Below are 24,793 nucleotides of genomic sequence, written 5' to 3' on the forward strand. Positions count from 1 at the left end.
CTTCTTCCACTTAGATGCCTTTCTTGTATACTTCCTGTGTACTTGATTGCGCTTTGCGCTGTTTAATGATATTTCTCTTACTTATCAAAAAAAAATTTTGTGCATATTTGTTACCTTATCCATGGAGATAAAATTAAAGTAGGACCCGAATAACTTATGAGAAGTTTATTCATAAAGTTTGATTGCCCGTATAGTACTCATTTAGGGAATATTATATATGCAATATATGGAAGGGACGACTTATTATATAAAAGTTTTACCGCCATAATTCATGTGTAGTATTTCTTGTGTAAGTGAGAGAATTCCATGAATGGTTGGAATAAATAAAGTAATAGTCATATTGTAGAAACGAAAATCATAAGGAATTATATGTGTCATAAGGGTTAAGTGTGAGAATATAAGAAATTCCATATATGTCCCTATGTCATATTTATTACAATTATAAAATAAATACAATTACGGCTCATCGTAACGGTAATTACTAATAATTGTAATTATGGTATATTATAATTATAAATAAATACAATTACGGTTTCACCGTAATTGTAATTATCTGTAATTATGGTGTTCAATATGATTTATTCCATATAAATGATTCATGTGAAAACCGTTACTATATTGTATATTATTCTAATTTTATTCATTGATGGAAGGAGAAAAATTAGCTAACCAATAAAGATTGAGGGTCCCTGACCTACCTATAAATAAGAGCCATATATAACCATCTACAAGCACTGATAGGCATAGGTCAGAAGAACTTCTCTCTAAATTTTTGTTTTCCAGACTCTCTGATTGTTGCAGAAAAGTTTTCTTTACTTCGCTTGAGCAAAGCAATGGTCGGACGTACTTATATCATTAATTATTCCGTTGCTAATTTATAACTAACAATATAACTTAGCAGTGGAATAATTAATTATATAAATACCTCCGGCCATTGCTTTGATAAAGCGAAGTGAAAAAAAAAAAAACTTTCTACAACAATCAAAAAATCTGGAAAACAAAAATTTAGAGAGAAGTTCTTATGACCTGTGCCTAACAGTGCTTGTAGATGGTTACACATGACTCTTATTTATAGGTAATTTTTCTCCTCCCATCAATGAAAAAAATCATAATAATATTAAATATAATAATGGCTTTTGGATGAATAGTTTAGATGGAACAAATCGCATTGCACACCATAATTACAAATAATTACAGTTACGGTGAAACCTTAATTGTATTTATTTATAATTATACTATACCATAATTACAATTATTAAATAATTGCTGTTACGGTGAATTGTAATTGTATTTATTTTATAATTGTAATAAATGTAAAATAGAGACATAAATAGAATTTCTTATATGTATTACCATCAATTACAATCAATCATCTAAAAGGTAATTATCCTATAACTATAAGGAAACTATTTCTAAAATAACATATAGTCTAACATAAAAAAAAAAATCCTCTACCATATCATATATTCTAATATTAATATCTACTCCGCATAAAATTTTATTCTCATAACAAAGTCACTAGACTGTTAAGGGAGAAAAGAACTCCAAGTCTCCAAGTTCTAGCGGTTCGATTATAGGGGACGGGTCTATTTTCACCTAGTATATTAGAGACATAAATAAGCCTTATTGGTAACATCATATTAAAACTCAAGTCACCAATCAATGACATTAAAGGGCATATTTTTTTTGGATTAGGGAAGTTCTGAAAAATATGAAATACCCCTCAATTGAAGCTTAGAAGTCTCAGCAACATGCAAAATATGTCATTTATTCCCCTCTTCAAACTCAAGATTAGGGTCGTCTACAATTATTTATCCGAATTTGAGAAAAATTGGACAAATGATGGTGAGAGACCACTTATAGGACTCACCTGACCGGATAAGTTATTGAGTAACTCAATTTTTATTTGGTCAGATAGATCCCATAAATAGTGTCTTACAATCATTTGCCTGAATTCTATTAAATTCGGACAAATAATGGTAGACAATCCTAATCCTTAAACTCAAGGGTAAACTCAACTTAAAAATTCATATAAACCTTAATCCCAATTGAATGTCGATTGATTTTAAGAACTATCACAAGAACCACATTATTTTTCTGCCATCCTAACCTACCGAAAATCGTACTTCCTATTACCTCCACATTTAACAAAAATTTCTTCACTACTTTTCGCAAATGTTATTTTAGGCATTCTTCTACATCTTTTCATTCTATCAATTTGAATCAAATCACTGTTTTTAACTAATACATTAATTGGTCTATGTTACATATAGCCAAGCCATCTTAAGCAACCATCATCTCTTCCTCAATACAAGCTGCCCTATCTTTGAACGGGAACTATCTTTCCTAATATTCTCGTTCATTCCTCTTAATAGTCTCACCCTTACTTTATGAACCTTAAAGATAGCATAAAAAAGAAAAAGGTACTGCAGTGAATCAAAGGACAGCAGACACCCCCTTACGCAGGGATCTAATTGTAAATGTTCTATCAATGGGCCATATGGCACAAAAGGTCCAGTTTCAATCAAGACAATGCCAACAATATATGTCTATGTCATGTGATCTGTGTAGGGGTTGTGAAAGCAAAATCCAGCAGATAAACCCCTTTTACATTCTTTTTTAGAGTCCTATCACCTGATTTTGTCGTTGTTTGCTATAAAGATTCATCATTATAGGGCAACTTGCAGGCAGCCATGCGGTCCTTCGATTTGAATTGGCCAAGCATTTCAGCAACAGTTCTGCAACGACATTGGTTTCCTGGTCTGATCACATCTCCGTAAACAGCCATTTCAACTATATCAAGCTCCTTATCTGCAAGTTGGAGAAGTTTGTGGCTTTAGATGAAAGCACCACCAACCGAAACATAAGTAACAAAAGAAAATGATATATACCCAGCATGATAAAGTGATCATTCAAGTGCAGATATAAGTTGAAGAGAAGGAACTTCAGCTTGAGTGCCCAACCAAGGTTTAGGTACACCCCGATGTTGCGCAGGCTTGCCTTGGGTCCTAAATATCATGCAGTGCACCGAAAGTCTGCTATACTTGAGGAGGGGAAACACTGTACTTTTCTACATGGAGTCAATTCAGAAAACAGTAGATTGGTGTCTAAATGGAGGATTCTTCGTGGCATCAAGTGGATATTTCAATAATCACTTTTTATCAATGATTATTGTAGTTAAACGTTCAGCCAAAAGAGTTTCGTATTACCATTCCAGTGTCCCATGTATCTGCCTTGTCTATTTCATTGCCGTCCCTGAATCCCAAGTATCATGGTCTCAATGTCTAGCTCATGGAAAGGTTCAACCAAGCTCACACAAACACTCAGAATGCCTTTCAGAATGGGATAAGGAGATCAAAATTAAACTTGTCAACATTACACCCTACAAAATATACAACTTTTATTAATCAAAAGAAAATCCCGTAAACAGTTTCTAAGTCCAAAATAACACCTAATGCATGGCTGCAACTAACATCCAAATCTTGCAATTCTAATTTCTCCACACCCTGCAACTAACATCCAAATCTTCTTAAACTCTTAAGAGTTCCATAACCTATGATTCCAATGGTGAGACATTAGAATTGCAGCTTTCAGCAACAATAATGGTAAATTGTAGCCCCCATTTTCCCATCTAAAACCAACAGCAAATAATTGGAAGCCTTTCAGTTCAGAAACAAAGATCGAGTATATGTATAAGACATCAAGGAAATCTTGGCCATTAAACTAATGTTCAGATCAATCACACAGGGTACTTTTAAAACTAGTTATTAAATATATACACATCTGAAGCATGTTTCATTACAGAGAAACTGAAACAAATAAAGATAATTCAACTTCTTATGAACACATTTACCTAATATATAACAAGACAGATTCCGGTATTAATCCAAAATGCAATCTAAAATCCAAAGACGTCCAATAACAATGATGGAATAGATATTGATCTGATAGAGTCTCACTACAACCATCTTCCAGAACACCAAAGGGATAAATCACTCAATAGGCCATTGGAAAAAGGTAATGATAAACTTAAGGCAGAAACTGAAAGTTATTAGTGACGCAGTAGAAAATTATCTGTACTTGAATTCTTTTTTATGACGAGGAACCCCTCCAAGGCAAGGCCACTTCGTGTATCCACCCCTGTCAGGTAAACCTCAGATCCATGTAAAGCGCCCCCTCCACATGGATCGGGTAATACTCCGGCTTCGCCAGGAGGCTGGCCCCAAAAAATTGTTTGCACCCAAGGATATTTGAGCCTTAGATCTCATGGGACTACCACAAAGACCAATGCCCTTACCACTTGAGCCAACCCCTTGGGGTTTCTGTGCTTGAATTCTATTCTTCATACCTTTAATTGCTGCTAAAAGCTTTACAAATAATTGACATAAGCAAGGAAAAAAAAACCCTTTTAGTAAAATGGTGACCACAAGAATATTCCTCATCTCACCAGCACGGTCCAAATAATGCAATCTTTAACCTCAACAAACAGTAACTAAAACTTACTATGATGATGACTGTTTCAACATAAACTGTAGCTTTTCTATTATTTCAATAGTAAAACAACATTTCCCCCAACATGGAGAGCTACAAATGAGACCATATGGCCAGGTTAACACAATCATTTGATTCATTTGTTAGAAGTTGTTTAGAATCCAATAACCACATACCTACTGATTATGTATAAATAAGTGAAGAAGAAGAACAGAGACTGCTGCAAAGTGCAAACGTACCAGTAAACTTGACATCACAAGAGTAACCTTTCAATTGAGTTTGATCCACATTGTCTTTGTCTGATTTGTATCTGTTCACCCTTGTTTGAAGTATCTGACAATTATCAGCTGTGGATTCACCACCTGCAACACAACCCCAATTCACAAACGACTCCATTTTAATCGAGATAACATAAAAAATCGACCTTCTGCTTAAAGGCCCAGAAAAATTGACAAAACGAAATAGAAAACAACTCTATGAATGTTATAGTGCTATCGTTTTCCAAAAAAATTAACACGCCAGTAAGGCACATTTTTTTTTTCCATAATTTCTCGGTAAACAAACAGTGCATTGAGATGAATGAGCGGACAACTAAAACCCCAGAATAGAACCCAACGGAACCTCAATTCTCAACATGACCAAAAAAAAAAAAATCCATAAATGATAAAACCCAATCAACCAAGTTGATAATACTCCACTTCAAAAAAACAAAAACCCACAAACTCAATTTGAAACTTGACTCAAGCAGCTCAATTTGGCAAGGGGAAGCCAAAATCCAAGTTTCCCAGCCAAATTCAAAGAACTAATAGAACTAGGAAGTAAAAGAAAAACACAGAAACAAATGCAAGGGAGACAAAGAGGAATGGGGACCTTTGGAGAAAGGGACGATGTGGTCGTACTCGAAGCAGAGGCAGCCCTGGCAGTTGCAGAAGCGCTTGCAGACAATGTTGCCGGCGGCGTCCTTGCGCCACCTCTCTGGGTGTCTTCCTGGTACCGTCTCTGCCTTTGCCCAGCACAGGATCTTCGCCTTTGAGTCAAAGAACCTTGGTCTCTCCTCACCATTACTGCTATTGCCACCACGAGAACGATGAGGCGAGGAAGAAGAAGAACTCATCTTAGCTCTCACCCTCTCTCCGGTTTAGTTTACATGGAGAGAGAGCGAGAGAGGGACAGTATGGTAGTTTGGATCCTCTCCGTTCAAATCAACTAGAGGGATCCGGTTACTATTATTTGAGGGACATAATTGTCCACAAAAATGTGAAAGGACAATTATGCCATCCTCTCTGATGAAAAGACAATTATGTCTCTTAAATAAAACTAGCTGCATCCTCTCTCCTGTTCAAAGAAGATCCTTTTCCGACAATATGGGAGTGAGATAGCAAAAGGTCATCAAATGTTAGAGCATATAGATAAAAAATTCAAGCTACATGAAAGATTGTCACCTATTCATAATTGAACACTTTGATTAGTTGAAGGTCTTACAAAAAAAAAAAAAAATTATAGTTAAAAACTATTATTTAATCACAGTTGAAGATTGTGACATAACTACCGTTAAAGTTTATCACTTAGTCGCCGTTATCTAGTTGTAATTAAAGTCTATTTGTATTATTTAATTCTCCTATAAATAATAGCTAGTTATATTGTAACATCACTCGAAGAAATAAGACCAAAATATAACACTTTGGCTATTATCACGTAATCTATTGTCTCTGTTTTATTATTCTGCATGTTGTCTTAATTTCTTTCGGGATTAGATTGTCTTTCAAACTGGTCGTCTAATTGTCCCAACCATTTGATTCGTCAACTTTGTTCTTCACAATCAATTGCTCTTTACTTTTTAACGTGATTTTTAAAATTATAGTTGAATTTGAAATTGATTACTCTTAAATTTTGATCTAATGAAATTTTAAAAGTTATGTCAAAAAGTGTGAGAATAAGAATTCGTGTAACATTTATCTGTTTGGCGTTCACGTTCTTTTATCATGGTACTATTTTTTTTTTCACTAATATTGTTTTTTGTTTGTAAAAAATTGTTTTAGCTTGAAAAACTTACCCATTTTTCTCTCTGAAAATAATTTTTTCGTTGTTTGATTCACTTAAAAAAAAATTTATTAACATTTAAAAATACTTGTCTCGTAACACAATAAAAAAAATGCTTTTATGCATAACACAATAAAAAACGTAAGGTACACTCTTAAAAGTTTTACCAAACGAATCCTCTATTTCTTTTGATGTAAAATATTTTTTATTAACATTTTCCATATTTTGGAATGTAAGTTTTTTTTTTTTTTTAATCAAGAATAAATGTTTTTAGTCAATGTTTGCTGTAAGATGGTTTTTTTTTTTTTTTTTTTTGAACAGCTGTAAGATGGTTTATTTGTTTTTAAGGTATAAATATTTTTTGTCCTCAACTTTTTTCTTCATATATATATATATACACTACATGCAAGATTCATATCATTTTTTTTTTTTTTTTTTTTTCAAAAGTGATGACTTTTAAAATTGATACTTACTATTTAATATTCTCACGTCTTTTTCTTATCATTCTTTTTTGAAAATTAACTATTAAATCTATAAGACCCACACATTTACCTATATAAGTCCTACAAATCCAATGCTTGATTTACATAATAATAATAATAATAAAAAACAAATTTGATGAAGATTGAGAGAATATTAAATAATGTTTCTCTTTAAAATTACTAATAACTTCCTATGGTAATTTTGTCATTTTTTTTTGCTAGATGGATGAGATGACTTTTGCCATTGAGATAAAACTGTGAAATTGAAAAGAGCTTAATGCTTTTGAGCTGTAAAGTGCAAACCACAAAATTGATTCAATTATGGCCAAAGTTAAATGGTCCCCCAAAACTTATCCAAACAGTCCCTTTCAGATTATCCCGTGACATAACAGCTAAATCTTTATGAATTATGGATTAAAATCTTTCAAACACCCCACTTTCTCAAATCCCTCAAATTGAGCATATCAACACATTCCATGAGACCTCTTACAGTGTACTTTTTTCTGCAGGTAAGCACTTCCCATAACTTTATTCTTTCACATTCCCCATCGATCCAGAAATAAAGCAAAGCAATGTAGATAATGAACACAAGTCCTTATAAATCAAACATACCATAAGATAAAAAGGTAATAGAACTTTGTTCCAGATCCGCATCAACCACCCAGTATACCCACAGTCTTAAGAAAAGCAAGCTATAAAGGCTCACAAAAATCTTCAGCTAAAATTGCAACAGTCCTTCAATAATTTATATAAATAGACTACTTAGGGCCAATGTCCTTCAGAGCACAAATCTGCTCCTCTCCCATTGCGGACATCACAGTCACGACCAGGTCCTTGCCATCGCCAAACCCATCCTTGATCTGCACACGCCCATCAATGATGTTATACAGAATAACATAAGAAAAAGTAGATTTAATATAGCAGAATCATAAACAAATGTTCATCTTCCAGAGGCAATTTAATACATGGTACTAAAGATTAATGCCTCACATTTACCATGTTGCAGAAAGGCAATTTAACAAAAAGAGAACAATATCAGGAAAAAAATGCAAGTTTAACCAACCTGGGTCAGCAAACTGTCATCAGTTGGGAGCCTCAGATCATCCTTGGTGTTCCCATTTTCAGTAAGTAAACTCACCTGAAAAGAATTTAAAACTAGTAAGAAACAAAATTTCAGATAAAAAAACTGAGTTAACTAAAGGAATAATGAAAGAAAAATGAAAATTTGTACATACAAATCCATCCTCAGAGATATCAATCAGCTGATAGTCAGTACGATTGACATGAGGAACCTGTTTAACAAACAAACAAATAAACATATTTTAATACTGAGAACTTGTTAGGAAACAATTAAAGAAATGCCATCAAATTGAGAGAGTAGAACTACAAATAAAGTTACTACATACATCACAATTGTGGGAAGAGGGCACAATATCTTCCAGTTTCTTGCCAGTAAAAATGTCAATTCCAACAAAGTGGCACTTAGCATGACCATGCTTGCCAGTCTTGGAGGTGGAAACTTCAACAACCTGTCACAAAAAACACAAAGGATACATCAGCCCAAATTTTCATATACTGAGTGTGTACTCAACATCACAGAAAAATCGTGTTTGATCAGATAATGAATTGAAACCAGTCCATCCGATTTTACTCTCAAACTTGTGTATTAGAGCATTCACCAGCTCCAACACAGTAGAACTCCATCAAAACATGGATAAAATGGCATGGACAAAAAGGAGATTCGGAAAGCACATAAACTCTAACTAGAAACCAAATGGTAAGAAAGCTATATCTCATCAAACACAACACGGTCAAAACCAAAAAAAAAAAAAGGAGATAAATAATCAGTGTAACAACTAGATAAAAGAATAGGCCAAATCAAACAATCAGATCCAGATTAAACGAAATCAGAATCGGAACCAAAATAAAAAATTGCGAAGAGTCTGATATTACCCACATATCAACCAAAGAATCTCAAATAAAATTACAGAGATATATACACACAGCTAATAACAAAATTTTGTTTGAAAGCACAGGGACAGGGTAATCTATTGAATCTAATTTCAAGGTCTAAAATTTCACAAAATTGTTTGAAAGCGATAGGGTAATCTATTGAATCTAATTTCAAGGCCTAAAATTTTCCGGGAAAATTGAGTTTTCCGAGGAAGCAAACAGACCTTGCAAGGGCGGTTCTTGATGACGATGTAGCCGTTCTTGCGGATGGTACCGGCCTGCTGGGGATAGGTCTTGGAGGCTCCGGCATCGGCCTTGGACTCGAAGTGGTGCTCCTCACTGTCCGACATGGTTGGCTTCGCTTCTGACTCGCTCTCGCTTTCTCTCACAACTCACTGATTCGATTCGGACCGACGAGCACCGGAGGCGGGGAGAAGACGACGAGCAAAGGGTTATTTATATATATAGTGGGTCTTTCTAGGGTTTCATCATGGTGGGCCCAGATCGGCTTGGAACCGTTAGATTTCTGGTGTTTTGGTGGTCGGTGGCCGGGTTTTTTGGATGATAAAGCGAGATTAGCGTTTGTTGGACGCTATGATATTTTCACGGGCCTGGGCTCACGGTGGGTGTGCTTGTGTTACCCGCGGAGGAGATAGGTGGCTCACTGAGATCTTGGGTTGGTCCATAGTGGCCAATGAGATTTTACAAAGTCGATTATTGTAGGGGGGGGCTCCTCTTTTTTTTTTTTTTTTTTAATACAATAGAGGAAAAGCCTAAAAGCACTCAAGGCACCAAGAAAGAAGAAATGGATTCCCATCCAAAACATGGAGGAAAGGATCCAGAGCAAAATGAGAAATTGAGAATGCAGCTAAATAAAAACCTAATTGCGGCCTAGTTTGCCATATGATGAGCACAGAAGTTTGCACTTTGATTAACATGTCTAGCCGACCAGCTAGTTGTTGGTGAAATAGCCGACATGATCTGAGAGATAAGAGGAGAGATTCTCCAGTCTTGCGTGAGAGTAGGCTTCTTAAGAGATAACGCCACTGTTAGAAAGTCACCTTCTAGTATAAATTGCGACAAATGTAAAGATAATGCCAACTGACAGGCAAGAAAGGCTGCTTTAGCTTCACCATAGATAGGGGTACATGGTGGACTGATAATAGTAGAGCAACCAATGATAGTTCCAAAAGAGTTCCTACAAACAGTTGCTTGTGCAAAAAAATTCGGATGAATAGCGACATCATAATTAATCTTGAAAATGGGGGAAACTGGCTTTTCTACACTACCGGCTTTGGAATAAGCTATTGGACCATGCAGAGAAATGAAACTTAACAATCTGGTTGATAGTAGAAGAGATTGCCATGGCATTTGAAACAATATCTTCATGAAGGGCTTTATTCCTTGCCATCCAAATTTGATCACAAGCTACAGTGGCAAAAAGTTGGAATAAATGAGTATCAGATAAAGGAATTCCTACTTTCTCCGGGTGCAGAATTATATACAGCCATAGCACCATTGAAGATATTCATAAAGCCAAAATGTCCAAAGGCCAAAACGAATTCCGCCAAACCACTCTTACTATAGGACAAGAGAAAATAAATGAAACATAGAGTCAGTAGGGAAAGAATACAAGGAACAAGAAGTATCCATCGTAGAATTCAGAATAGAAGCCGAGATTCGAGTCTTTGTAGGCAAAATGTTCCAAATTGAATTCCAGAGAAATAACCTCAAACGATGATGAATCTTGAGCTTCTAAAGACCTTTCCAAGTTGATGCAAGCAAGGGTGAAACCTAAATCTACCTCAAGGAAGTAATATGGTGATGCATAGATTTAGTGGAAAACTTCCCTGAAGAAGATGGAGTCCATAGGATAGAATCATCCGATAATCGAGGACAAATCTTCAGAATCTCTGCAACCGCATAAGGTTGAAACAACAAATTCAAAATATCCAAATTCTAAGAACTAGTTGACTGATTTATAGGATCCGCTATCAAAAGCGGATATAAAGCAGGTAAAGAAGAATGCCTGGCCTCAGGAGTAAAATTCAAAACAATTGGAATCCAAGGAGAAGTCTAAACTGATAGTTGACTGAGTAGATGTGGCATATAGCAGGCACCCGATGCAAGAAAGGGCACAATTGCTTTTATACCATTCCAAATAAAGGATCCGAATCCTAAAGGGCAAGACAAAATATTCACATATTTAATATATTTAGCTTTAAAAAAGGAAACCCACAGACTATCATAATTAGACAGTAATTTATATCCCAATTTAGCAATAAGAGATAAATTAATATCTTTCATCAAGCAAAAACACATACTGTCTTGGTCTTTAGGAAGACAGAGAAGCCCAAGACTTAAGAGTCAAATTCCAGGTTTTATCTTTAGGAAAACCCTACCATAAATTCTTGAAGGCAATATCCAATTTATAACAAAATTTATCCGAAAGCAAGAAAGTGCTCATAGTGTAAGATGGAATAGTAGAAGCTACTACCTTTATCAGCACTAATTTTCCTTCTTGTGAAAGTGTTTTTGATCTCCATCCCTCAATTTAAACTTCAACTTTATACAAAACATCAACAAAAGAGTCATATTTAGACCTGCCAAATAACATAGGAAAACCCAAATGTTTTGCAGAAACTGGAGTTGCAGCAAAGGGAAGAATAGCAATAATGTTATTTCTAGTGGCTTCATCAATATTTTTACTGAAAGAGATACTTGATTTAGAAAATTTAACCGACTAATCAGACCAGAAGCTGCATCTATCCAAGCAATTTTTGATAATAGAGGCTTTAGAAGAGGTTGTCGAGGTAAACACCACCAGATCATCCGCAAACAGTAGATGATTTAATGATTCACAGGATCGGGAAATCTTAAAACCGCGCAAACTATTATGGAGCATTTGAGAAATTACCTCAGTTCCAATAATAAATAAGAAAGGCGATAGAGGATCGCCCTGCTTCTGTCTCCAAGAGGGCTTGAAATGTCTAAAGGAGCTGCTGTTTAACAGAATTGAGAAGGAGGTGGTGGAGATGCAGATACAGATCCAATTAATCCACTTGTCATGAAAATCTCAACTGCTTGAGGATAGCAAGAAGAAAGGGCCATTCCATTTTATCAAAAGCCTTCTCCATATCTATATTAATTGCCATAAGACCACCCCTACCTCGCTTCTACTTAAGGGTGTGAAGCATCTCATGTGCCAAGATGGAATTATCTTGGATAAGTCTACTTGGAACAAAAGCTGTTTGGAAAGGATATATAACTTTATTCAGAAGCGGCTTTAGCCTATTAGTAAGCAACTTTGATATAATCTTGCAAATAATATAACAAAGACTAATAGGGCGAAATTGGTGAACCGAAGAAGCTCTAAGTTTTTTTGGAATAAGAGCAATAAAAGTATGATTTTGCTCACGAAGCAAAATGTTATGCATGAAGAAATCTCCGACTGCATTTAAAACAATGTATTGTAGATGTTTTTATTTGAGTAATTTTTATGAATATTGGATTTTTAATAAATCAAATCCTCTATCAATTATTTATTTATTTATTTTTTTAAGTTCAATAAAATTTATTTTCGTCACATCATCTATATTAGTGAAATAAACGTGAATACAATAAAATAATAAACAAATAATAGATAACGTATAGTTTTGCTCAAACGTTTGACTTGAACCTATGACCTATTTAGTATTTTTTACATGAAAAATGGCAGGCCTATAATTCTTTTTCAACTTTTTTAACACATGTTAACATATGATTAGAGGGTGTTAACAAATTGCTTAGTGGCTAATATAATTCTAATTACATGATGGTGTGGTTCTTGAAGAAACTATTTTTTGTTGGTGTGGTTCTTGAGCATATAGCCCAAGTGCAACCAGAAGTCAGTTAAGGCCCCTCCTGAGTTAACAAACGAATGCAAGAGAAGCCCAATCTGCAGTTCATATTTTTGGTCTTACCTTAATCTCTAATATATTAGGTCAACCCCAGCGTCCTGAGAAAATGAGTTTTCATACTAATCCCTATGAATTAATGCTTGTCATACATAATTTAAGATCAGGATCCCGACCATTTCAAGTGAAATGGAGGGAAATCATTTTCTAGTCAAAATTTTATTTTGTTATATTTAATGGTATACATAATGTGGTAATATATTTACTGTGACAATATATACACCATTAAATATGTGAAATTTAACCTTAACCGTGAAAGGGCCCCTCTCCATGTCACTTATTCCCATAATCCAAAGGCTGCATGTTTTAAGAGCTTATAGAACAATACAAATGCAAGCTGACCAAGAACAAGTTCAACTCAATCAATTCCTTTGGTAAAATCAGAAACGATATTGTTATACAAATATGCAGCAGACAACATGCATAAGAAATGATGATGTACCAATAGAACTCCACAGAACTGGCCACTTAACCTTCATTTTTCTCAAGCTATCAACATATGGAACATTTTTGTATGAGTAACAATGATAATGAATGAGGTCATGCACAACATATTTCAGTACAAAAGTTTACAGTAACAACATCAAAATTCTTCTACTTTAATGGCATTGCTAGGCATTTCATAGGCATCTTTGGGCCTTGATTTCTTTACACCAGCTGTGAACCACACTTTGTCAGACTTGTAGCTTTCGACGGCCACACTGGTGATCTTCACCCACACCAGAATCTTTGTTTTCATTCCTTCTATTCCAGTGAGCTTTCCCCTTGATAATGTCCCTTTAACGCGAGTTGCGTACCTTACAACGGATGAATCCTTGAAGCCCACCTCACAGGGGGAGGGAAAATACACTATGAGCTTGGACTTTGATTGATCAAATTCATAACATGTTATGTTCCGGGGGAAGAGCCCAGGAGGAAGGTTGTACTCTCGGAGGAGATCTGGCAACTCTTTCAATGGCTTACCTGTAAGAAGGTTAAGCTTCATGAATTTCTGAGAACACATGCTTGTGATGCAGACATCTTTAATAAAATATGGCATCAAAAAGATATAAAAGTGTTGTCTATTCAGGGAATTGTTGCCAAATTGCTGGCCCTTGATAGCCTCAAATATGTGCTCTGTGGAAAAGACCAACCAAGATACATGAAATAGTTGTGGAGCAGACAGTAAACAAGAAGTATCTATGCCTCATTTCATTATGGTTATAAATCCGGAGTCAAATGACACATAATGAGCCAAACAGCAACCAGTCAAGCGTTCTAAAGGGTTTTCAAAGAGGAAGAATGATAACTAGTGGGAAAAATGCAAAAAATCAAATTCCCTCATAAAAGTGAAGATCTCCAAATTACTTCTTCTTCTTCTTCTTTATTTTTTTTTTTTATTTTTTTTAATGCCTGGAGGAATTCAGTAATACTGTTTAGACACTGGATGATGTTCAGTTGAGAGACCCTAAGGTGACTTCATTTAATGATGGAACTCTTGCCTGCATGACTGCATGAGCCAGTTTGTCGTTGTGTGTAGTGTTTCTCATTTGGGCTGGATAAGCCAGCCACCTACGATTAAGTCGTTCCAAAGCTGCTCTGGTGTAAGTGCACTCAACTTAAGAGTTTCAGGAGCATATGCACAAAAAGGAGAAAATGGGATTAGAGAAGAAAAGCAAGCTGAGAGGCAAACTTTGCTTGATGAGGAAAGAAAAATAATCAGAAAATTTTAGAACCTTCAAACCCACTATTTGTCAAAAAGGGCCTTTTAATACCGTTTGTCTCTTTCCTCTCATGCTATATAGCCCAGCCTTTTGTAAAGATATGCACATCCTGAATCCTTTTGTAAAGATAGACAGATCCTAAATCTATACCAAATGTAAAAATGTATAAAGTCTATGAGGGACATTAGTACTCAAAGGACTTATTCGGAAAGATACATAGTAATCTGTATATGAAAGGAATCCCAAGAAAGTCGAGAAGGAATAGCACCATGGTCATGGCCTTGTGAATTGTGATTACTTAAACTGAAATAAGCATATTCATGTTTAAAAAAATAAAAAAGGCTCCCTACCTTTCAGTTTGTTGAATATCCATTTTGCCTTCTCTTCAACCGTATTTGAAAGAGACTGGAATCATGGAAACCAAAAAAACAAAAGAAAAAAGAAAGATATAGTTAAAAAGTTGAAATAGGAGTTATCTACAAGTATATACCACATTATCAAACATTTAGCATAAAAAATGTCATCTGCTTTCATTTTTATTATGATCATGTTTAAAATTAGATGCTGAATCTGATGGTAGGTTTTATTCCTTCAATGAAGATGCTACCGCCTGATGATTTCTGCAGTTTTAGCTCACCTATTATTTAGAATATTCTGGTTCATTTGCATCATAAAAGTTCTGTACTGTCAAACAAACATAATACTTTGCCAACATGTATAGAGATGACTACTACTATAAAAAGCTTTACATACTCAATCATGATACAGAAAATGGACCAAAATGTCTATAGAAACGAGCTATAGAAACTTTATGTGCAAGCAAACCATGATGCTGAAAATATTTATGCACAATGATTTCATGATGCAAAGGTTAAATACTTGAGAACTTTAGGTAGATGTGTATTAAAAGAAGCATAAGACATGTTAATATGATTGCTGCAAGGAAGCAAATGCACATGGTGATGATAACGTCATTTTGAACCTCTCACATGGAACCATAATGTGTTGCTTTGGCTGCAAATTACAAGGAAGAGGTGAAAGAAGCCTCCAATGTTGTATTGGTTTACTTTCCATATATAAAATTTCAAAAGAATTAACGCCTTCTTTACTGTCTACAGCAAGTCTTTCAATTAAAAAAAAAAAAAAAACTGAATTAGAGGCCAGAAGTTAGTCTCCTAGTTTATACACTTCACAGTAAATTTAACAATATCATTCTAATATTATTACAAGATTCATTTTTAAAAAATAAAAACAGATAATGATAAGTAGACGTTTCTCTCCCAAAAATATAATCATAGATATTAATTAATGAAGACCTCCTAGCATCGAATGTGTTTTATATTGAGTTTTGTTTTGCGACTGAATGGTTTTATAAATCTTTTAAGTTATTATGTAGTTCTGTGATGTAATTACATGCACAAGATGGTAGAACTCCATTACACCTTCAAACCTCTAATTTTACCAAGAAGACATATCCAAGAACATATAGGACTATTAATGTGGATTACACTTTAGCATCATCTCCTACAACAAAATCCCCAGCTCTCCCCTCCACCCAACCCCACCTCTATGATGTCCAAATTACGCCAATCTTAAAAGGATGGTTAGATGGGTCAAAGCTAATCGGGTTGCCGCATTGATAGAATTCACAACCAGGTTGAAAATCATATGTACAACTAAAAATAGAAGAGAGAGAGAGAGAAAACCAAGAAGATGAATAAAGCATAAACATTGAGATCATCAGGCATGCTGCACAAACAAAGTTGATACACATTTATCAATCTAATTACTGGGAAAGTAATCTCTTGCTTAACTTTCAACCAAATTATTGATAGACAATTTGGACAAATTTTACAAAGAAGAAAAAAAAGCTAAAACCAAATAGAAATACACAGCCCCAAGAAAAGGGAAAAAAAGAAGCATGAGGATATGAATGAAATTAAAGAAAATGAAATGTGGCAAGCCATTTCCATTTACATCAAGATCCGCCTTTTGGAATGCTTTTCAATTTCCAAAAATTATTACATTTCGAATATCTAACAACACATTCAAGAGAATTAACTAGGAATTTTTTATTTTTTTATTTTTTTCACATGGGTAGTCCCCCATAAAACCAAAGTTCAACTTCGAAGTACAGGCACCAGCAGAAAATCAAAGTCCAGCTTAATACCAAAAATATTAAAAGAAAAGCACAGAGTCCATGAACCTCTTCAATCCCCTTACGAAAAACTTGTACAATTTTGCTTGCTTTCTCTTCAATTTAACAAAACTATGCGAGATCTTGAAAATTATCAAGTGGGTACCGTTGTATCAAGAAGCATTATGCAAATAAAGGTCACAAACCAGCCAAGAAGAGAAAATTTGAGAAGAATGCAAGAGTGAATGTTGAAACAGCAGAAGAAAGAAGAATGAAAAGACAGAGTCGGAGAAAGAGGAACGTACAGAGAGGTCTTCAGTGATGTTGGAGATCTCCTCCTTGGCTTTCTTGGAAATCCAAAAGCTCCCAACTTTTGTCAGAGCTTTCTCCATTTGCTTCTCCCAAGTCACCCACACTCTCCCTCCTCTCTTCTCAGTCCTCACTTCTCACTCCCTTCCTCTCAGTCTCACAATGAGAAAAGAAGAACAACAAGAAGTTCCTTCAACAAAATCTCTCACTCTCTCTGTCACACACACACAACAAAGAGGAGGTAAATTTGAATATAACAGTCGAAAACGACGTTGTTTTTGTTGTCTTTTCTTGCTTAGTTGCGAGAGCTGTAGTATAGAAAAAGTAGTAAAAATGATTTTTTTTTTTTTTTTTTTTTTATGTTCCAGTCTTTTTAAGAGTTTATATTTAATTTCAAGTTTTATATATATATATATATATATATATATATATATATATATATATATATATATATATATATATATATATATATATAAACATTATTAAACCTCGAAACATATATAAGAATGTTTTCATCACAAAGAAGGGCAAGCAAAATGAAATTGCTTTTCATGTAAGAGTTTAAAAAGCGTGGAAATAAATAATTTCCAATAATATTAATGCTAAAAAATTATGCTTTTATTTCACAACTATACTACAATGCTACTCACCAGTCTTGTCACATTAATATTGTAAAATAATTATTGGATAAAAAATATAATACATAACATTTTGATTCCAATAATTTATTAATTTATGTTGAGTTGGGCATGGGGTTGTTTTGATGCTTAAAAGACAAATCACAAATAAGGCAGTGATGAGGTTTAATTATTTTGTAAGACAAGGCAGACAAGGACAGCTCAAGAACAATACTCCTAACTTCAATAATGACATTCTATCTCCTAATATATATATATATATATATAATAATGGAAAACTTACCTGATAAAGTGCTTCAGCCTTCATGTTAAAGAAAAGGGTTCTTCTATAATGATTTAAACAGAATTTATGCCTTCTTTTATTTCACAATAGATCTTAGAATAGACAAACAAAGCTAGATCTTAGAATGGATCATGTTCATGTTCAATTGTTCATGGCCAGCTCGAAAACTCAGCATTATTTTCCTCCTCGTTGAAAAAACATGTGAACCATGTGATCATCCAATGCATCTTTTTAAGTGTAGATTTTATTTTTCTATTCTTAACAGGGTAATTTCTTTTTATACTCATTTATTACATTCATGTCACATCGATCAATATGACGATGTATATGAAGTTAATGTTGACATGTACTTTAAAAAAAATTAAATAATTTGAAATCATATACACCGAGATGAGGATCCCTTCAAATTTCTTCTAAATTTGAAATTCTCAAATTGTTAAATCCTAACCATGATTTACATCTAACAGTTCACAACATACCAACATCACCATCACCATGTCACATCGGTTGAAAAAAAGAAGAAAGAAGAGAGAGAGAGAAAAGAAGAAGAAAGAAAACAAATGGCAGCCCTTCATCATCTCCGGTTGAACACAAAATAAATGGCAGTCCTTCACCATCACCATGTCACGTCGGTTGAACCCAACAATTAAGTAATTGCCTGGATGAGATATTTTTGTGAGTTTTGCTTTTGAATCGTTCTCTCATATTCAGCTTTGATAGTATCATTTCTCCCTTTACCTAATCTCCTTGTTATTGGGTAGGAAAAAAATTAAATTAAATTAAATATTCTCCCTCTATATGATGAACAATCCATGTTGTTTAAGATTGTTATTAGATCTAACCATCCTAACAATGCATGCAAGGCACGTGACTATGGATCATCACTGAACTGTAAACCAACACAAATTAGCAATTTTGCCTCTTAAACATGTCCTCTCTAAATAATATGCTTTAAACGAGAAAAAGAAAACTTAAATTTGTATTTGATAGTTGACCCAATAATTTTATTTTTTTTTAAAAGGGAAAAAAGAAGAAGAAATAATTAATTAGGTTTTTCAGTTTCGAAATAGTGTTATATTATTGAAAAAAAAAAAAAATCAATTCTGTCATTCAAGTGACTAACTAAAGAGAAAAATACCAAAATGAGAAGCTTTTTGAAAACTATATAGATCAATTTGGCATTCAAAAGCTACAATGACAAAGAAAGTTATAATTTAATTATCTTTTTTCTGATCCGAAAGCACACATTGTGTTTGTGGTCTTATACTTCATACTCCTCTTAAGTCGGGCTTTGTCTGGAAATTGTGAATATTATATTGAAAGTTCGTTTGGGTTTGCGATTTTAAAAAAAGCGATTTAAAATCACGATTTTAAAATGTATGATTTGAAAAAAGTAATTTTTAAAAACGCAGTTAAGCTTGACAAAATCGCAATTTGGCATTTAAAATCACAAATTAAACTTTAAAATTTTGCGTTTTAAAAAAAGCACCATCTCACCTGCGATTTGAAAAAGCTTTAAAAACGTAGTTTCCAAATGATTTATGTTCTATAATTTAGTTTAAAATCGCACTTATTGTCTACAAAATTACAATCGCAAACGCACCCTAAATTATTTCCACTAAGCCTCTCTAATTAAAAGGGGGCACGCATTCCAAGTACATACATTATTTCTCACAATTTGCAAGAACCTCGTCGCTAATTCCCAAGAATTTGCTTCAGTAGTAAATGATATATTTGTTGTTTTATTTCTTTATTATTTTTTTTTTTGGGTAATGCCTCCATTTTTCTTTTTTTGAACAAAGCTCCAGAACTCCATTGATGAATAAAACCCCAGAAGGGGATACAATAAGGCAAAAGCCTCGAAATAAACATGAACAAACAGCAAAGGAGCTTCCACTCGAGATTACAACTGAGCCCGTAGGCGATGGCAGTGAATAAAATTGAAGAAATTCCATCCACAAAGACAGGAAAATCCTATCTTGAAGCAGCTACCAAAGTGGTAGACTGTGAAAGAGGAATTTAAAGTTGAAATTGACTAATCTTATATTTCGGGAACTAAACAATAATAAAATTAATTATTTAATTAATATAAATTAAGGTTTAAATTCATACCTTGTCTCCGCATTGGATCAAGAATAGGGTTAGAAAGATCAAAAACTGTTAATTCATATAGAGCCATCGAACCGACCCAACCAGCAACTAAAGCTGTATGCATTATATGAACAGAAAACAAACGACCCAAATTATTTAATACGATAGTATGAATACGATACTAAGGCAAACCCATGAAAATACCTCTTTATTAACGAAAAATAGACACTTTGTAACTTTGATCAATTAATTATTTCAACAATAAACTGATAAAAATATATTTAAATATATAATTAATATTTTAATATCGATGTTAAGTATGAAACACGTGGTGGCATTGGAGGCCGGCCATCCCTTAAGGATAGGCGGGCAACGTGCAATTTTAATTCAGTTGTTGAGGCGGCTTAATTTGTTAAGACGACCATTCCGCACTACTAGTTGCTTCTATTAAGACGACCATGTTGCTTGAAAATTGAAAGGGAAATTGCAAGGCGACAAATATCTCGCTTTGGACCAACAAACTTCACAGAAAGCCCGCGAAAAAACATACCGTTGCTGGGAAACAAAACAAAACAAAACGTTTCCATGGAAGCCATAAGAACCAGAAGTAGTAGCATTAAAATGCTGTCGATCGCTTCAAGGTATAGCCCCATCGATCTTTACCTTCAAACCCTGGACTCTTCGATTCTGACAAAACCCACCACCTCGATTCCTCCAAACAAACAACCAAAACATAAATTATGAAAGAGTTTCAGGAAACTATGAAGCTTCTCCCTACCAAAATTTTCTCTGCTTCCTCTCTTCATTTTCCCAAAACTGGGAAAATAAGAGAAATTGGTATGGTTCTGAGGTTTAATTTTATGTAGTTTATGTTACTTTACTGCTATTTTTGGTATTATCTTGATAGTTTGATTTGCATAATTCCAAACTTCTCTCAAGCTTGTTGATTTTTGAAAACTTCCGTTAATGTCTTTTATGAGATCTGAAACGATTTTTTCTACTCTGTTTGTTCACGTAGAGAATTATCTATACTCTACTCGGAGGATATTGCTAGACACCCCTTTTATTCGATCATTTGCTTCAATAGAAGCCCCTTTGATGAAAGCTTACTATTTGTGATTTACATCCATTGCAGATCGCTCTTTTTGGAGTTTATGAGGGCACAATTTGTTTGCTAAATATTGTTATTATGGGTGAGGTTGATACCAAACCAATTGAACCAGTACAAGTTGCTCTCTCCTTGTTTGGTGAGAAAGGTGATCAGAGGAAAGCCAGCCCTACCAGCAGCAATGTAAGTACTAAATGTTCAGAATTATAAAATAGTTGATTGTATTGGGTGCTGAACAACGTGTCAGAATAAACGTTACATCAGCTTAAACTTTTGGGATAAGGGATAATTCTAAGATACGATTGAACCGCATCAAACCACCATTTTTTTATTGCATTAGTACATATTGGAATGTAAATTGTGAGATACGATTGAACTGCATTAATTAAACTCATTTTTCTGGTAGAACTGAGTCCTGAACTAATTAATTCCATGCCTGAGATTTGTCATGACTTCCCTTGTTTGGTTTGTTCTTATTAAAGGATTTGGCAAAATACAAAGTGCAACTGGAAGCCAGGGATGCTGCTTGCAAGCAAGCCCTTCTTAAGCTCGAGCACTACCAGAAAAGAGCTGATGAACATTCCAACCTGCTGAAGAACGCAGAGACTGAGAGAGATATGTTTATTGATGAATGTAGAGAGGCTAAAACTCAAATACGACAACTTGATTCCAAGATGAAGGAGATGGGTGATCAACTACTGGAAACTACAAAGATACGAGAGCAACTTACACATGTTCTGAGTGAGTTGAAGGCCGCACAAAGAGAACTGCTTAGCATGGAATCAGAACTTGCTATTGCCAGAGATTCTAACCTCAAGGCCATGACACAAGCAGAATTGATGGAAGCTGCTGCCGACATGGAAAAGGAGAGGACAGAAGAGCTTCTAAGACGTGTCTCAGAGCTGAGTGAAGCTTTTGTTAAGTCAAGACTTGCTGCTGTTGAAGCAGAGAAAGAAAAGCTTGCACTATTGTCTGAGAAAGATGCTGAGATGGAGTTAGCTACAGCAGCGGCAGTTCAAGCACAAATGCAGTTGGAAGATATGAGAAAGCAGATTCAAATGGTACAGGAATTGGAAAATCAGCTCATGGACAAGTCTGTATTTAGCGATATACTTCAGTTGGAACTTAAGCAAGCAAACGACCTACTTTGTTCATCTGAGAAATCTGCTTCCGATGCCAAAAACAGTTTGAATCAGCTTCGAATAGATTTGGAAGTAAATGAGAGAAAGAACTTGGATCAATCAGTTTACATTGAGGCATTAGAACTGGAACTGAATCAGTTAAAAGTAGAGCTTAATAGTTCAAAGGAAGAGGTAGAGAAGGTAAAAAAGGAGATGGATGCGATTTGGGGAAGAGACACTGAAGCACAAATTGAGGTGGCACTGCTGAAAGCCGAGCTTCATAAAGGGAAGTCCAAAATTGCAGCAGCAGAGGCAGCCGAAGCAAGAGCCAATAGTGTTAAATCTGGGCTATATCTTGCAGTTCGGCAGCTAGCTGTAGAAGCACAGGAAGCAAAGAAGGAGACTCAAAGGTTAAAGCGAGGAGAAGACAAGGTAGCTGAAGAAACTGAAAACTCTTTCGAAGAAGTAGAAGCTTCAGAAACTGATGAGTTGAAAACAGAAGATGAAGAGAAGAGAGATGGGGATGATGGGCATATAAAAATTTCATTGAAAGAATATGAGTCCCTAATTAGAAAGGCTGAGAAAGCGGATCACATTGATCATGTAGCACCAGGGGAAGATGCTGGTCAGTTAACCAAGCTTGAAAATAACCATGAATTGGAAAATTTAAAGAAAGAGTTAGAACTTGCAATGGTGAAAGTTGGGGAGTTCAGGAATCGGGCAGAACAGGCTGTGAGCAGAGCTGAACTAGCTGAGAAAGCTAAAGCTGGAGTTGAGGATCATTTAAGGAGGTCTCGACAGAAGCAGCAACGGAGAAAGGCTGCTATAGCTGCACTCCGCGAGGAATCTGCTCCTAGGGAATTTAACTCTCCTCCATTTGACAAGCAACCTACAATATATCAACCTTTGGGTAAGGTTCTCAACATGAAATTCAAGTGATAGGACTTTCTGTGAAAGTTTAGTTCGATTAATATATATCTCAAACATGGAAACTGTTTCCAGGACCAAGATTGATTCTCTGTGGTGATCTTTATCAATGACTAAAGTTTTATTTAATTCTCCATTCATGGTGCAGTAATCTCTGCTGAAGTATGTCCATACGAAGTTAGGAATTCCAACTAAACAACCAAAGTGAATCTGTAAATTATTATATGTCAAATCTCAGCCCCTTGATGCAAAACAAACCCTTCCCTACAGACTCGTTCTTATATGAGGAATAGCCTTTATTCTGATTTCTAGTGATTATTTTTTGCCCACTTGCTAAGAGTATTTCTGGCATTAGTTCTCCAAGAAAGTTGTTACTAGCTATGAATGACCCAGAATGGCCTACTTGTTTGATCTGCCTAGTTCTGTATTACTGTATAGAAACCAAAAGTTACTGTGATCAAAGAATGGGGTATATTGCCTTGACGATTTTCAGATGAGTACATGATAAGAAACCTATATCTGGCAAGCGAGCTCCCTAAGGTGGATTTATGATAAGAAAACTTAGCTAATTTCCTCAGCTACAGTGCTCAGTACCACAGCAAATTCTCAGCTATTTTGGCTAGCTGGATGTAAAGTTTTTTGAGAATTTTTTATTTTTGTTTTTTGTTATAAGGCCAGACAAAATAGCTGTTTGTGAGTGCTCTTAAAGTTTTAAAGGGCAGGACATCTATGGCAGAGTTTAGTCTCGTAAGGTTCAATGCATTTTGAAGTTGGGCTCAGATTAGAAACCGGAAATCGAGTCCTCTTCAATTCAAATGAACAGGAGACGAGCCGGTTCTTTAAAAAGGAAGGGCAAAAGTGTTAAAAAAAAAAGGTGAAAAGAAAATTTTGTCAAAGCTTTTTTAACTAACTGGTTTCTCTTCAATTTTAAACTACATAATACACGAAATCAAGTCTAGTTCTTCTAAACTAGGGAGGAGGCAGTTTCTTAAAAATAAGGGCAAAATTGTCCAAAAAGAGTGAAATAACAATTTCACCCCTCATTTTTAAGGGTCAGGATCCCCTACAATTTTTTTAAAATTTTAGATTCTCAAATTATATGAATTTAAGTCATTTCATGCATCGAACGACATACATATTAAAAATGTAATATGTTACTAATGAGAATTGAGTATATTTTTATCAGGTTCTTACACTTTATGTTATACAAAAGTTTTGAGCAAAAAACTGTCTTTTAGTTTAGTAAAGAAGAAACGTATCTTCAAAAATAAAAAAAAAACTTGTTGGAATGAAAATTCTTTTGGTTGCCTCGGTAACATGTTATATTTTTAATAAGTAGCATTTTTTACACCGTTTAATATAAAAAATGGTTTAAATTCACGCAATTTGAAAATCTAAAATTTCTTTAAAATTATGAAGGATTCTAATCTCATTTTTAAGTAACCGATGATACATGGAGTAGTAATTAATGCAAATAGTGGATGATGGGCCTGTCTCCAGGCCAGGTGCAGGCCAGGTGATTGGCAAGTATTTGTTAAGCAGATATGCTTGGCC

The 24,793-nt window shown here is 34.7% G+C and overlaps 4 protein-coding genes across 4 annotated transcripts; 1 reads left to right on the forward strand and 3 right to left on the reverse strand.

Moving 5' to 3' along the window:
- Positions 1 to 2,404: 2,404 nt before the first annotated feature.
- LOC133875481 (uncharacterized) lies at positions 2,405 to 5,689 on the reverse strand. The gene is made up of 3 exons (XM_062313627.1): positions 5,362 to 5,689; positions 4,731 to 4,853; positions 2,405 to 2,811 (listed from the first exon to the last, which is right to left on the reverse strand). Exons 1-3 carry the CDS (start codon positions 5,603 to 5,605, stop codon positions 2,654 to 2,656), a joined length of 525 nt encoding a protein of 174 aa, XP_062169611.1. The 5' UTR covers positions 5,606 to 5,689; the 3' UTR covers positions 2,405 to 2,653.
- A 1,919-nt stretch (positions 5,690 to 7,608) lies between these two features.
- Positions 7,609 to 9,509, reverse strand: LOC133875503 (eukaryotic translation initiation factor 5A-2-like). The gene is made up of 5 exons (XM_062313655.1): positions 9,191 to 9,509; positions 8,420 to 8,542; positions 8,249 to 8,305; positions 8,077 to 8,151; positions 7,609 to 7,873 (listed from the first exon to the last, which is right to left on the reverse strand). Exons 1-5 carry the CDS (start codon positions 9,314 to 9,316, stop codon positions 7,772 to 7,774), a joined length of 483 nt encoding a protein of 160 aa, XP_062169639.1. The 5' UTR covers positions 9,317 to 9,509; the 3' UTR covers positions 7,609 to 7,771.
- Positions 9,510 to 13,373: 3,864 nt separating this feature from the next.
- LOC133875832 (uncharacterized protein At5g01610-like) lies at positions 13,374 to 17,306 on the reverse strand. The gene is made up of 3 exons (XM_062314074.1): positions 17,068 to 17,306; positions 14,976 to 15,030; positions 13,374 to 13,885 (listed from the first exon to the last, which is right to left on the reverse strand). Exons 1-3 carry the CDS (start codon positions 17,152 to 17,154, stop codon positions 13,506 to 13,508), a joined length of 522 nt encoding a protein of 173 aa, XP_062170058.1. The 5' UTR covers positions 17,155 to 17,306; the 3' UTR covers positions 13,374 to 13,505.
- A 3,916-nt stretch (positions 17,307 to 21,222) lies between these two features.
- Positions 21,223 to 23,404, forward strand: LOC133876521 (uncharacterized). Its single transcript, XM_062314807.1, has 2 exons — positions 21,223 to 21,374; positions 21,674 to 23,404. The coding sequence occupies exons 1-2, from the start codon at positions 21,273 to 21,275 to the stop codon at positions 23,249 to 23,251; spliced, it is 1,680 nt and encodes a 559-aa protein (XP_062170791.1). The 5' UTR covers positions 21,223 to 21,272; the 3' UTR covers positions 23,252 to 23,404.
- The last annotated feature ends 1,389 nt before the right edge of the window (positions 23,405 to 24,793 follow it).

This window comes from Alnus glutinosa, chromosome 8 (genome assembly GCF_958979055.1).
Source record: "Alnus glutinosa chromosome 8, dhAlnGlut1.1, whole genome shotgun sequence".
NCBI classification, from domain to species: domain Eukaryota; kingdom Viridiplantae; phylum Streptophyta; class Magnoliopsida; order Fagales; family Betulaceae; genus Alnus; species Alnus glutinosa.